Source organism: Taudactylus pleione, unplaced genomic scaffold, assembly GCF_031769625.1.
Source record: "Taudactylus pleione unplaced genomic scaffold, aTauple2 ptg000579l, whole genome shotgun sequence".
In the NCBI taxonomy this organism is placed as follows: Eukaryota; Metazoa; Chordata; class Amphibia; order Anura; family Myobatrachidae; genus Taudactylus; species Taudactylus pleione.
The window spans coordinates 8,019,788-8,034,151 of NW_028284981.1; the positions used below are offsets into that span (position 1 = coordinate 8,019,788).

General features: G+C 46.9%; 1 protein-coding gene across 1 annotated transcript in view; it reads right to left on the bottom strand.

Moving 5' to 3' along the window:
* The window catches only part of PTGES (prostaglandin E synthase), a 73,099-nt gene extending 59,180 nt beyond the window's left edge, over positions 1–13,919 (bottom strand). The window contains exon 1 of the mRNA XM_088453472.1: positions 13,741–13,919. Within this exon, the coding sequence (XP_088309598.1) occupies positions 13,741–13,902 (162 nt within the window). The 5' untranslated portion in view covers positions 13,903–13,919. The remainder of the gene's footprint in view (positions 1–13,740) is intronic.
* Positions 13,920–14,364: the final 445 nt, after the last annotated feature.

Here is a 14,364-nt window from a genome sequence, read left to right on the forward strand (position 1 = left end):
TGAGGAGGCGGCGGAAGGATCCGCTCGGATCCCTCTTCGTATCCCCGGAACTCTTTCCCATAGGAAGGAGCGGGGCTACGAGAAGTCGAGAACAAGCGCCATCTCGCAGGCAAACTCTGAAAACTAGCGTTTCTGCATGGTTAACGCGCCATTTATCGTATAATGAATAGGTCCCAAAGTTTGCAAATCACCATATTGCCAATTGGAAGATAGAAGTGCAAAATGAACATGTCAGTTGACTTTGCCTTTGAATATCGAGCTTAATACATTCACTAAAGCAATAAACTATTTTGTAATATCTCCAGGATATGAGTAAAGATTTACTAGGTGTTATACAGTAACTGTGCAATGTCGTTTTCACGCACCATTTGTCACAATCATTTTCTAACTATTTAACATATCCAGAGTTCTCAGTATATGGGGGAGATGCACTAAATTAGGAGAGTGATAAAGTGGAGAGAGATAAAGTACCAACCAATCAGCTCCTGTAACTGTCATTTTTCAAACACAGCCTGTTAAGTGACAGGAGCTGGTTGGTTGGTACTTTACCTCCATCCACTTTCTCTCTCTCCAAGGCTTAGTGCATCCCCCCCTATTGAGTGATTAAGTTATGCAGACAAATGGAACAGAATAATGACTTCTACTAACAAATGTGTCCTGCTAAATCAGGCATGTCAGACTCAGAATACCAACCAGGCCGAATATTCAAGGTCTTGAGAGTGTGTGGGTCGCAACAACAAAAAATTGCTGTGCCCGCTGTAGTAGTGCCCCTTATGCAATGCCCCTTATGAAGTGCCACAGTAATGCCCCTTATGTTGTGCCCCCAGTAATGCCCCTAGTAGTACCCCTTATGTAGTGCCCCAGTAATGCCCCTAGTAGTGCCCCTTATGCAGAGCCGCCACTAATGTCCTTAGTAGTGCCCCTAATGCAGAGCCCCCAATAATGTCCTTAGTAGTGCCCCTAATGCAGAGCCCCCAATAATGTCCTTAGTAGTGCCCCTTATGCAATGCCTCTTATGTTGTGCTCCCAGTAATACCCCTTATGCAGAGCCCCTTATGCAGAATCCCCAGTAATGCACCTAATGCAGAGCCCCCAGTAATGCCACTAATGCAGAGCTCACAGTAATGTCCCTAGTAGTGCCCCTATGTAGTGCACCCAGTAATGCCCCTTATGCAGAGCCCATAGTAATGCCCCTAATGCAGAGCCCCCAGTAATGTCCCTAGTAGTGCCCCCAGTAATGCCACTTATGCAGAGCCCCCAGTAATGTAATTAGTAGTGCCCCTTATGCAATGCCTCTTATGTTGTGCTCCCAGTAATGCCCCTTATGAAGAGCCCCTTTTGTGCCCCCAGTAATGCCACTTATGCTGTGCCCCCTCCCAGTATAGAACAGGCCCCATTCACCTGTGCAGTACTTACCTTTCTTCACAATGGCCGTGGGGCACCGCTCCAGTCCACACTGTCTTAACTCCCACCGTCACGCGTAGACGCTGCCGCTGATGATCTAATTAGATCCAGAGCGTCAGGCGCAGGCTCCTCATCGCGGATGACATCATGACGTCACCCGCACGCTGCATCATTGGGAGCGCTGGCCTCTGAAGCGATCAGTGCCTACCTTTCCGGGGGTGCGGGGGGTTACCCGAAAAATCGAGGGTAGGCATGTGTGACGCACATCGAGCTCAGACAGTCTGTCCCTACTGTCCCATCTAATCGCTAAATCGCTCTAATATCAAGCAGAGCCAGAACTAGGTGTGTGAGCGGTGCCCTCGCCCAGGGTGCAGGGCCATGTAGATGGCACCGACGCTGCCCCACAGCACCTGCCTGTGAAATGCAGGGTGCATTACTGCTGCAGTGATGCTCGGAGTGCCCAAGGGATGTTCCAGGCAGTGCTGGAGCTTCCTAGAGCTGGTGGCCCCGCCCCTTAGTCGGGACATCATGACATCAAATGTTTAAGAGGCAGGGCCAGCACGGGTGCATAGAGCCCCTTATGGTCCCAATATCGCTGCGATCTATTGAAAGTAATTTCTCAAGCCAAGTTTTAGCCCTTCTGCCCCACGAGGGGTTTCTGTCCTCTCGGAGCACGCCTTAGGACACACAGTTTGACAGGAGTACCGCCCAATCAAAACTCCCAGAGAGGGGAAACCCCCCTCTAGAAATTCTGCATTTGCCGTTGTTACTCTATATCAGGCAATAGGATTTGTGATGCCAGGAAAGCTTTGCTTCATTACCACCGAATCAACAGATTTACTATTACCATTTGCCTGTAAGTGGCAATACAGGTTTTAAGTTAGTGCAACATTTATAGTATATAACCATACCCATTATTCATAAAATATTTATTTTTTATTTTATTGCCAGTTATTTATATAGCGCACACATATTCCGCAGCGCTTTACAGAGAATATTTGGCCATTCACATCAGTCCCTGCCCCAGTGAATCTTACACTCTATATTCCCTACAACATGCACACACACATACACACAAGGGTTAATTTTTGTTGAGAGCCAATTAACCTATGCGTATATTTTTGGAGGCGCGTACCAAGCGGAAACCCACGCAAGCACAGAGAGAATATACAAACTCCACACAGTTAGGGCCGAGTGGGAATCGAACCCACGACCACAGTGCTGTGAGGCAGTAATGCTAACCATTACACCGTCTGTACTATTTAATATTGTCAGCACCTAACACACATGGCCGTATTTATAATGGATGCAGGGTGTGCGGTGTACACAGGCCATACTTGCTTACTTTCCCGGGAAATCCGATTTTTCAGGTAACCCCCCCGCACCCTGAAAGAGTAGGCAGATCTCCCGCACCCCACCCATTCTAGTGAAGTGGGCTGGACGGGGAGATTTTCAGAGAAATTTGCGGGTCCGCAGGGAGGAGGAGGGACTAAATGACACGAATCGTGTCATGTAGCCCCACCCCCTACTCACGGACCCACGAATCGCGGGAGTTTCATGTAAAGTGAGCGGGCCTAATGACCCCGATAGCTTGGCCCCGCCCCCGAAAGAAGCGTCTCTTCTCCGGCAGCTCCCAGAATGGATGTCACTAAAGTCGGTAAGTATGACACAGGCCCTGGATCAAGGTAAGCCACCTGCTGCACACCCTGCACTCACAGTATACTTACCTTGTGCTGGCAGGAAGGTCCCTCCCCCGTGGTGCCATCGACACAGTGACATCTTCGGGGAAATGGCACCACGCAGTGAGAGCAAAAACTAAAGCACTGTGCTCTCTAGTGTGCATGCACCATCTTTCAGATTATGGGTGTGATGTACTAAGGTTGCGGTGACCATTCTGCCAGTCACCGCAACCTTACTAGATCGCTTATGTACTAACATATGCGATTAGTATTGCAAAGGACAGCTCTTGCGATAAGAGCTACCCTTTGCGAAGTAGCCGATGCCGGGTGACGGGGTCTCCGTGGGACCCCGTCCCCTCCAAGCCCCAGGAGTTTCCTGCTGGTCACATGTGCAGGAAGCCTCGGGCTCCTCCTCCTCCTCCTCCCTGCACCTGGAAGATTAGGAAGAGATGGATGACCCAAGAAGAGCGCGGGCCGGCGAGTGGGGGCCAGTGCTGGGCGACGGTGAGTGGGGGCCAGTGCTGGGCGACGGCGAACCATCGAGAGCGGGGTGCGGTATGAAGCCCATAGGCTTCTATAGGGTAATGCCAGGTTTTTCTGGCATTACCCTCCGTGACGAAAAAAGGGTGGCCAGGGATTAGTACGTATGGAAATGCGATAAAAACCCAGAAAACTGGGTTTTTACTGCATTTATCCCTTAGTACATCCCGCCCTATGACTGCAAAGATGTCACCGGGGAGGAGGAGGGACAATGCTTGCGGCACGAGGTAAGATGCAGAGGGGTCCGCTGCTCAGAGGAAGGAGCCCACTGCACACGGGCCCCCTCAGGAGTTAATAGGTCCTGTCTACACATGTCCATGACTATATTCACATGCTACTCAAGACAGAAGAACATGAGTAACTGGAATAAAAGAAAAAGATGGCGTAACTCTAGAGATTGCTCGCCAGTGGGGGTTTTTTAAATTTTTTTTATTAGCATTGTGGGTGCAAGGAAAATCCAGTCCTCCCTACACATCTGTTTTCTCTCACTTCAACACAGCCACACAGAAAATATAATCAGTTCTCTCCCAGATAACATTAAACAGCGCTTACTGCGCACGGCTTGTGTTATCATGCAAACGTAATAGCTTTTGATTCAGTACACAAAGCTTCACTGCAAGATTTGTTCACGACAACTAAATAATCACTTTAATTAACCAAAAATTCCCCTGTGGCTAATCCTGCGGACAGAAGGGGTCATTTACAGGACAGGAACAAAGTATACCGCTCTGCCAGCAATTATGTTTTTACAAAATTTGGATGTGCCCGGTCTGCCCACCCATGTCTGCAACCTGCCCAGTTAGGCACATATGTGACCAAGCCCCACACACCAAGCTTGAATGCCACAAATTAGGACAACATTGGTATTGCAAAAATTGGGAACATTGGTATTGAACAGAAAATCACAAACATGAGGGGGAGTAGGAACTTGCATGAAACAGGGTAAAAGTCCCATCAGCAGGAAATATATCTTGTTAGATGACTTTTTCTACAGCATTGTCCATGCATGAAAATGACATCACAAATATAACAGGAATGTAGTTTAAATCCCGGCTGTCGGTGCGCAGAGTGGCAGCGCCGGAATCCCAACACCAGTCAGAATCCCGGCGCCAGCATCCTGATTGTAAGTATTGAAGTTAGGGGGAGGGTTAAGGTTAGGGTTAGGCACTAGGGAGAGGGTTTGGGTGTGACTGTGGGTGGAAGAATTAAGGCGGGTATCCACTTGCCAATTAAAATGAGCGATTGAACGATATCGTTAAATCGCTCATTGATTGTGCACAAATCGGGCATGAAAATGTTGGAAACGACCAGCGATGCGTGCTCCGCTGGTCGTTTCCGACATCAGTCATCGCCTGAACATGCTGGTCAATCTACAGATAATGACAGTTTGACCATGTTCAGGGATGAAGGAGGATGCCTGCACTGAGCGACTGATCATTCAGTGTAGGCACTGCAGGGGAAGAGGAACGACTGTACAATCACAATGTTGTAATCGATCGTACGGTCGTTCTACTATCTGCTAGTGGAGACGCACCTTAGGTTTAGGAGTAGGGTTAGAATACTTGCCGACAGGTGTCGGTATCCTAACCCTGTTGGGAAGCCGGCATCGGGATTTTGACTATTGGGATCCAGACCGCCGGCAACCCTTACCCAACACATATAGCAAGTCTTTAAATAGTGCTTCTCAAATCTGCCCACAGTAATCCCTATTCCTTTACCCACTGTACATGTTTTCAGTATCTCCTCAAACAGAGACATATAAATTCATCAGTATCATGAGTTGCAGAAATTTAAATATAGCTTCCAAAGACACTTTGCAGTGTAAGGGGCCTATTCAATTGGCCACAAGTTGTTTTTTTTCCGAGGCGCAATTAGGAGCGAGAATTTTAGCCAAGGTACTTTCTATACAATAGGGATCAACACAGCTTCTTTCTCAGAGCAGGTGCAAATATTAGGATGTCAGCATGGGCGTAACTACCATGGAATTGGAATGATTTACCGCCGGACCCCTGGCCGGCGGTTCAAATCCCGACAGCGGCAGCCCGACAAGGATGAAAATCCCGATCGTCCCCAGGTAAGTATTTACTAACCTATTCTACCCCCTAACCCTAAACTTCCCTTAGGGGTGCCTAACCCTGACCTTCCCCCCCAGTGCCTAACCCTAATCCCCCCTGTAAGTGCCTAAACCTAGCCCCCCTTCCCCACCGCCTAAACTTAAGTCCCCCGGGGGGTGCCTAACCCTAAGTCCCCCCTGGGGATGCCTAACCCTAACCCTCCCCCTAGCCTAACCCTAACCTCCCGAGGGGGTGCCTAACCCTAATTCCCCCCGGGAGCCCCTAACCTAACCCCCCCTTCCTCGCGGCTGTCCGTTCTCTGCGCCCGGGCATCCCTTCGATCGGGATGCCGGCATCTAGATTTAGACACCTGTCATTTAACCCTCGCCGGGATTAAGCAGCCAGGAAGCCGGCTGTCGGGATTACGTCTGCCGGCTTCCCAACTGCATACCACTACCATAGGTGCCAGGTGGTACAGCTGCTATGTGGCCCATCTTCCTTGTCAAAGTTACATGTTATATACTGTACATTTTTCACCTTTGGGTGGTACATAGGGGCCCTTACAAACATTTGCTATGGGGTCTTCAAATACCTATTTACGCCGCTGGATGTCAGGACTTGGCTCAAAACCCCTAGGACACCGCGCCTAATGATCAATTAGAAGTTTTCAATTAGCTTGATTGGGCCACTACATACATGTCATTATTGGGGTGAAATTCTGAAAAGTGCAGAATAATGGGTTAATAGATGTGGAACAGGTAATATGAAAGTGCTGAATGGATGGGACAGGTGTTTTAACCTTGCAAGTGGGTAACAGGTGTTTATAAAATAAAATTAAAGTGACTTCAAATATTAATTTACTGCACCCCAGATTTAACTACAGCATCTATTTTAAAGTAAAAAAAATTGCTTTCTACCTTTTTTCACTTCTATTAAAAATACGCACAAATCAGTAATTTGAAACAAATTTTAAAAGCTAATTTTAGGGGTATATTTACTACAGTGCAGGTTTTTAGAAGTGGAGATGTTGCCCACAGCAACAAATCAGATTCTACTTAACATTTATCTAGCACCTTCTAGAAGATAATAGCTAGAATCTGTTAAGATGAAGAATCATGTTAAAGCATGACTCCATTTTGTGTTCAAATGCGAAGAAGAAATTATATCCTGTGTGAGACATTGTGCCTGAGAAGGGCCTCATTCCTTATCTATCTATTCTAGCTCTTAGGAATGTATTCATATAGAATAACTTATGTTAGCCAATTAAGGCTATAGTAGACTGTATTCATCCTTTGTATTCAACTCTGATTTATATGACAGGAAAGATAAGAGATTCTATGGTTCTACTGAGAACAGTGGTGTAAGTTGTCAGAGACTGCCTTATACCAGTGATTTATTGTCTCTAAGACTAAACATAGCTAATAAATCCCTTGAGAGATGTCATATAGATTTATAGCTATAGATAGCTGTACTAATATTCATTTATTGATAAGTTACGCAATACTGCCATCTACTGACAATGTATGTAATGCTTGGAATATGCTAAATATATTCATATATATTTTAGTTAGGTAGATAAGAAAATTTGTTGCACATGTGCAGACTAGATTTCTTTGTCTCTGTTAGTTTGAGTGCTATAAAATAATCTGTCCAAAATAAAGAGAGTGGTTTTGGAAATACACAGGTCATGTTGTTTCCCATCATTCTCCGGCCGTAAAATGCATTGTGTTAACTGGTGGCTGACCGCTGTATGTGAGCTGTGGAGGATAAAGGGTCTATTAAGATCAGCATTATCAAATCTAAATGGTTGCTATGGGCAACATCTCCACTTCTAAAAAAAACAGCACTTTAGTAAATATACCCCCTATAATGTTATCCAATATTTGTTTTTATTTGGGTACGGGCTGTTTTCCCCATTTTTAAAAAATTTCCCGCAGATTTTTGGAGAAAAAAATTTCGTGCCCAATTTTTTTTTTTTTTTTTTTAATTGGACAGTGCCAGAACGTATTGATCCCAGAGAAAATGAACAACGGTAGTGAGAAATTAATCTCATGTACAAATACGGGGAAATTGTACCGTGCAAATGGTCATGCTTGAAAATTGGGACTGATACATTTCTGGGGCAATTCTGTAAAACCTGTGTTTGTTGCTGGCAATAAGGGACAGCCACAGCCCAGTATATGTGGAAGGAAGCTCTGGAAGTCTTTTTTGGGATTTCCCAGTGGACACAAATTATAGTTTACAACAATGTTTAGAACAAGTCAGAACTGTGTTTTATATAGCTGTGCATTTTCCACCAGCAGTACAGTACTTGTGTTGTTAGAGGAACCCTGCTCTTTCCATTATCTAAGTGCTCAGTCAGCTGTCTCCTGCTTGCTTTGATTTCTCTCCTCACATTATGATACTGTCCTTGTCACATACAGCCCTGTCCTCACTTAAGAGGCCAAAGACTACCCTGGTGTCCCAGCAAGCACTCCCTTGGGTTATTTACCTGTCAGACTGTCCTGATAGTGATTTGTGCTACTGCAGGAGGGGGTTTTGCAACATGTGTAAATAAAATAGCCACGCGCTGACTCTCTACCGCCAGAGGCAGTGTGTGGGAGAGGCTACAAAAACTGTGTACCCTATGCTACGATTCCTGGTATTCTTCAGATATCATCACTATCTTGCACCCCCAACACTTGCCAAAAGCTACCTGTGCCTCCGAGAGTTATACCACTGCCTACGGACAGTGGGCCTGATTCAGAGCCGGATGCTCTGACCAGAGCGCTCGCTCTGAATCAGGGCCCTCCTACCTAAACTTGGAGCGGCCTCTCGGACGCTCGCATAGCTGTGGGTTGCCACCCACAGCTTATGCGAGCGTCCATGATGATGGTCGCGATGGTCAAGACCATCGGGCTTGCGACGAGACCCTGCGGTAGGGTCTCGCTGCCGCAAGCCCTGGAGTGATTTTGGCTCTATCAGAGCCAAAATCACTCCCACTGACATCACTAGTGATGTCAGTGGGGCCGGACCCAGACGGAAGGCGTTCCCATGGGAACGCCTCCATCTGCAAGCCATGCCCCCGGCACGCCCACCAAAGGGGGCGTGCTGTCACTCAACATCGACAGCACGCCCCCTTTGGTGCGAGACTCCGAGCGACGGCTACCCCGTCGCTCGCCGGGTCTCGCGCATGCGCACGACGGAGCTCCCTCCGTCGTACGCATTTGGGTACCATCGACCCGCTTGCGAGTGTCCTGCGCTCGCGAGCGGGTCTGAATGAGACCCTGTGTCTGTTTTCATCAACGCGTTTAAAGAACCCCAATTTTCTGCACATTCTCAATGAATGAAATGAACCTTCAGTGCGGTCTTAAAGATGCCTTATTGGAGACAATGTCAACACCACAATGTTGACCCTAGAATGTTGACAGGTACCATGTCGATATCCTCAGAATGTTGACATGTTCACAATGTCGACATCTGAGGGATAGGCGCCACTGTAAGGATTAGGGTTAGGCTGAGGGGGGCGGTTAGGGTTAGGCTGCCACGGAAGAAGTGGCTTAGGGTTAGGCACTCAGTGAAGAGTTAGGGAAAAAATAATTACCAGAAGTGCTGCTCGTCACAGGTCTGGGCCGGAAGTGCAGCATATGTCGCCGTTGGACCCGGACGTTGCTGCCGGAGACACCGCTGTCACCGAGAACAAGTAAGTGACCACTGAGCCACCAGGGGTATTAGAGAGACATTCTATTATGTCGGCATGTCATCCATGTAGACATGATGAATGTCGACATTCACCCTCGACATGCTAAGCATACCAACATGGTGCATTCTCATGTCGACCTGCTGCATGTTGACAGGAGAACTGTCGACCTAACAGATCACAACCCGTTATTGGCAACCGTGTGTACGTGTCCTTACACAATCACACAAGTGAACATGTCAGAAGATCAGCATGCACATTCCCTGAAATAATATGTGCTGCTGTGAGTATTACTATAGGGAAACAGTCGGGAAGCCGGCGGACGCAATGCCGACCGCTGGCTTCCCGACTGCTAAATCCCGGCAAGTGGTTAAACGACAGGCGTTGAAATCTCAATGCCTGTAATTTTACCTACCCCGAAGGGATGCTGGGCGCTGACAGCCACGGGGGGGGGGGGCTAGTTTTAGGGTACCCAGGGGGGGATTTAGGGTTAGGGGCCCCCCCCCTTGAGCTTAGGGTCAGGCTAGGGGAAGGGGGAGGTTAGGGTTAGGCGTCCCTAAGGGAACGTTAATGTTAGGGGGTAGAATAGGTTAGTTTATATTTATACTTACCTTCCGATGTTCGGGATTTCCACCTGTGTCGGGCTGCCGCTGTCGGGCGGTAAATCATACCGAATCCTTACTATATAGGGGTCCATTTGCTACAATTTTCAAACACAGCCTGTGACATGACAGTTAGGAGCTGATTGGCTGGTACTTTATCTCCGTTCACTTTATTGCCATCCAAGGCTTAGTAAATAGACCACAAAATTCCAATTAGCCATCATTTCCAAAGACAATCTGCAATTTATCTTACTACATTAAAACCAGATACTTCACCTGTACTTAACCTATATTTTTCCCTAGTTCACTGGTGATGTGGGCAGAACTTGGACTACATGCCCAGATGGCCCAGTTCACATGAGAATCAGGCACATATTGTACTTTTACATCAATCTAGTTATTCAGCTGGGATATTTCAGTAGTAATATGAGTCTATAAATTGGGAGTAAATAACTAGAAAGGCACCCTGCAGCCAAAGGATGCTCCGGGCCCGCCCCTTGGCATGACCTCACGTGCTCAGGGATGGGGCCAACTTATGGCGGGATAGAGTCCTGCTCTGGCGCTGGGTTAATTGGTTACTGACAATAAAAAATAACTAGAGTGCACAGGCACCAAGAGGGTGGGGAGCAGGTGTTACTTTCCTGGGCCGGTTGGAGGGCCCCAGGTCAGTGACCGTCCTGACTGCTCTGCCCACTACCGCTGACTGGTCTAGCTGCGGAGGCAGTCTTCTCTCCCTGCCTGATGTTGTGCTGCTATACCAGCGTGGCCAGTGGTAGTGGGCTGAGAGGAGCGCCCTCCTCTCCTCCTGCGCCACGCATAGCACCTTCTAAAGGTTTTCTTGTGGGAGTGGGTGTGGCCATGCATTCTCATATTTGGTCACGCCCCACCAGTACCAAGGCCCGTTAGAGCTCTTGACAGGGGATGTAGTCAGGAAGCCGACTGTCTAAATACCGACCGAAGGCTTCCCGACTGTCTAATCCCAGCAAGATACCAATAACAGGCGTCAAAATCCCGACGCCTATCTTTAGACCTAAGCCGGGAGCCTGACGCCCGGCATACCGAACCGAACAAAGGTAAGCCGGGCGTGGACAGCCGCGGGGAGGGGGGGTGGAGGACGAGGATTTAGGGTTAGGCACTCCCCCGAGAGGGTTAGGCTAGTGGAAGGGAGGGGTTAGAATTAGGCACCCCCCGGGAGACTTAGGTTTAGGCTGCGGGGAAGGTGGGGGTTAGGTTAGGTAGAGGGGGGTTAGGGTTAGGCACCCCTAAGGGAGGGTTAGGGGGGGAAATAGGGTTAGTTATACTTACCTTATTAGCAATCGGGATCTTCACCTCTGCCGGGCTTCTGCTGTCGGGATTTAAACCGCCGGCCACGTAATACTTGCTACACCCCTTGACAGCCCTGCAGTAGTGTATATGATATGTGTGTTCATTTGCTAGGGAATTTAGGGGTCTATTTACTAAGCAGTGTAAAGAGAAGTGAAGAGTGAAAAGTGATAAGGTACCAGCCAATCAGATCCTAACTGCCATCTCACAGGCTGTGTTTGAAAAATGACAGTTGGGAGCTGATTGGCTGGCACCTTATCACTTTTCACTATGTCTCCTAACACTGCTTAGTAAATAGACCCCATAGATTGTAATCTCCACTGGGGCAGGGACTTATGTGGATTGATTTAATAGAGACAAAATTAATTCAGTCAGTCAAGAAATGGCTGCTCAATGAAACAAAAAAGGATATGTTATCCGGGCAGAGCATAGGAATGGAAGGGCTACATGTACTGTATATTTATTTAAACACATGTTAGACAAATCACTAGATTGTGATTGATTCCGCTTTAATTATTAGTCTGCGGGAGATGTTGCTTTGACCTTGCTTGGGGCTAGAAGCTCCCAACAACTCCATGCACTACGCCCCATTTTACCTCCCAGAGAAGTAATCTGACCTTTTGTTGTGATATAGTATGTGAACCGTATGCCTGGGAGCAAGAGATTAGAATGTTAGCACATGAAAGATCCTCTGAGAGGCAGAATACTACATGACTACAGGTGATGCATGAAGAGCCTGCAGCGACCTCCATTTCCCCAGCCTCTATCACCTGCACGGAGTCAGCACCGTCTTCTGCAGCCTCGATCACATCTAGCTCTTGGGAAACCCATACGAGTGGCCACAATATTATTATCACAGGTGAGTGAGTGATCTGCATAGTAGCTTTAATTTGATCTGGGATATACTATACAGTACCTGATTGTGGAATTGTCAAGTCATCTGGGAACAAAGATTTGTGGCAGAAGCTGTGTAGATCCGTATTGCCCCAAATAGGCACTCAAATGCTAATTACATTTACAATATTCTGGATATTCCTGTTTCCCAAGATTAAATAGTGGGGAAATAAACAAGTGCGTCCAGAAAACACAGACTGGATTATTCTCTCCCCCTGTGTGTGACATGGACGCCTATACATCACACAGTAGCGTACAGGATTGGAGAACATTTCCAAAGTCCCACTCTTTAAATCTGGGTACACACTAGACAATGTGCAAATGACAGGATGGGCTTCCCAATTTCCTTTGAACCCCAGAACAAACGATATAGGGCCTGATTCACAATCTTTAACGATATCTTCAGATCTGCCTGCAGTTCTATAGAAGAGATGAACAACGCACAGGAGCGTGTGATACACTAAACCATGTGGTCGATTTATCGCTCTGATTCGCCTCAAAATGACAAATCATCCAATATATCGTCTAGTGCAGAGGTTCCCAAACTCCGCCATTACAGTACATGTTTTAAGGATATCCTTGTTTGAGCCCAGGAGACTTAATTAGTACCTCAGTCAACAGGATTTAACCATCTGACAGGCATGGATATCCTTAAAACCTGGACTGTAATGCTGTAGTTTGAGAAAGGCAGGTCTAGTGTGTATCCAGCTTCAGAGGATGGCTGCAAGTTTGACGTCTTCCCAGGAAAAGTAGCAATAGAGACTCTGTAATGCGTGTGGTACAGCAGGCAGCGTAATCCACTTGTCCCTTACAGCACAGGTTCTCAAATTCAGTCCTCAGGACCCCAAACAGTGCATGTTTTCCAGGTATCCTAACAGAATCAGTGAAATAATTAGCTCCACCTGTGGGTCTTTTAAAATGTGTCAGTGTGTAATGAAAACACCTGTGCTCCTGCTGGGTGACCTGCAAAACGTGACCTGTGTGGGGTCCTGAGGACCGAGTTTGAGAACCACTGCCTTACAGTACCTTGCAATGGTTTCGCTTCAGAAGCAGCAAACAGACAACAAATCGCCGTACGCACTGGGTACCACAGACATCTTTGAAGGAAATGATTTGTAGACAGCTGCCTACCAAAGAGTTAACACTTATAGAATTCCCACAATTCAACCCACTCACATACACACCCCTCACAAGCACTCATTCATTGCAGGGCTTTACCATTTGGTATCTGTACCTAGAATTCCAAAACTTCTAACCCCATACCTGTATAATAAGCAGGAGTATTCCTATCCACTGTGCTTTCCACAGTTTATTTTGCAACTATTTTAGATTTATTTTTAACATGTGAAAGAGGGTCGCAGCAGTGTCTGTTTTTACTTATGGCACTAAGCTGTTAAACTTGAAATGTGCAGTCCTGGTTTTCAGTGTGAGCCCTGAGGGAATTACAAGTGTTCTAAACTTTTCAGAGAAAGTTTAACCCCTCACCCCGTATTGGTTCTCATTCACCTGCCTTACCACATAAATACTACAGTACGTTTGGAAAACAAAAAGAATTTGTCACTCACTTTTTTCCGCAGCCGGATCTGGCCTGTGATTATGGCCAAGATGTACATTTTCAGGATGAGGAGAGTGCTGTAGAACACGAAGGACAAAAATACTTCATTTTCCATCTTGCTGGCTGGAATGAACCTTCCTAGCTCACACAGCAGTGTGACTGTGAATCTCATACAGCAGTAGAGGGAGGAGAGAGAGGAAACAGGAGGAGTTATTTATTGACCAAGGGTAACCACAGATGAAACCAAGATTATTTAAACAAAAAAAAAAAAAAAAAGGAAAATCTGCAAACTGATCTGCGCTGGAAAGGAAATATTATTGTTTAAAAGTCGACCTAACGGAATAAATTACGTTTTTCAAGTTACAATTGAGAAATCGCCTCCGTACCATGTTATTCTATGTTCCCCAGGAATTCCTGATGTCAGCAGCATTTTCTGCAAACAAGAGCGAGGGGCCCCATCGTCAGACATCATTCAGTATCAGCCATCTGTCCTTGATTTCCAGGAGAGTCTGGTATATAAGGATCTGTTTCGCAGAATGTCCATTGGTTTTCAAATAACAACAGCGCACAGTACGACTTCTGTTTAGCAGTACGCAGCATTTCGCTTATGAATCATGCTGAATCGGTCGCAAAA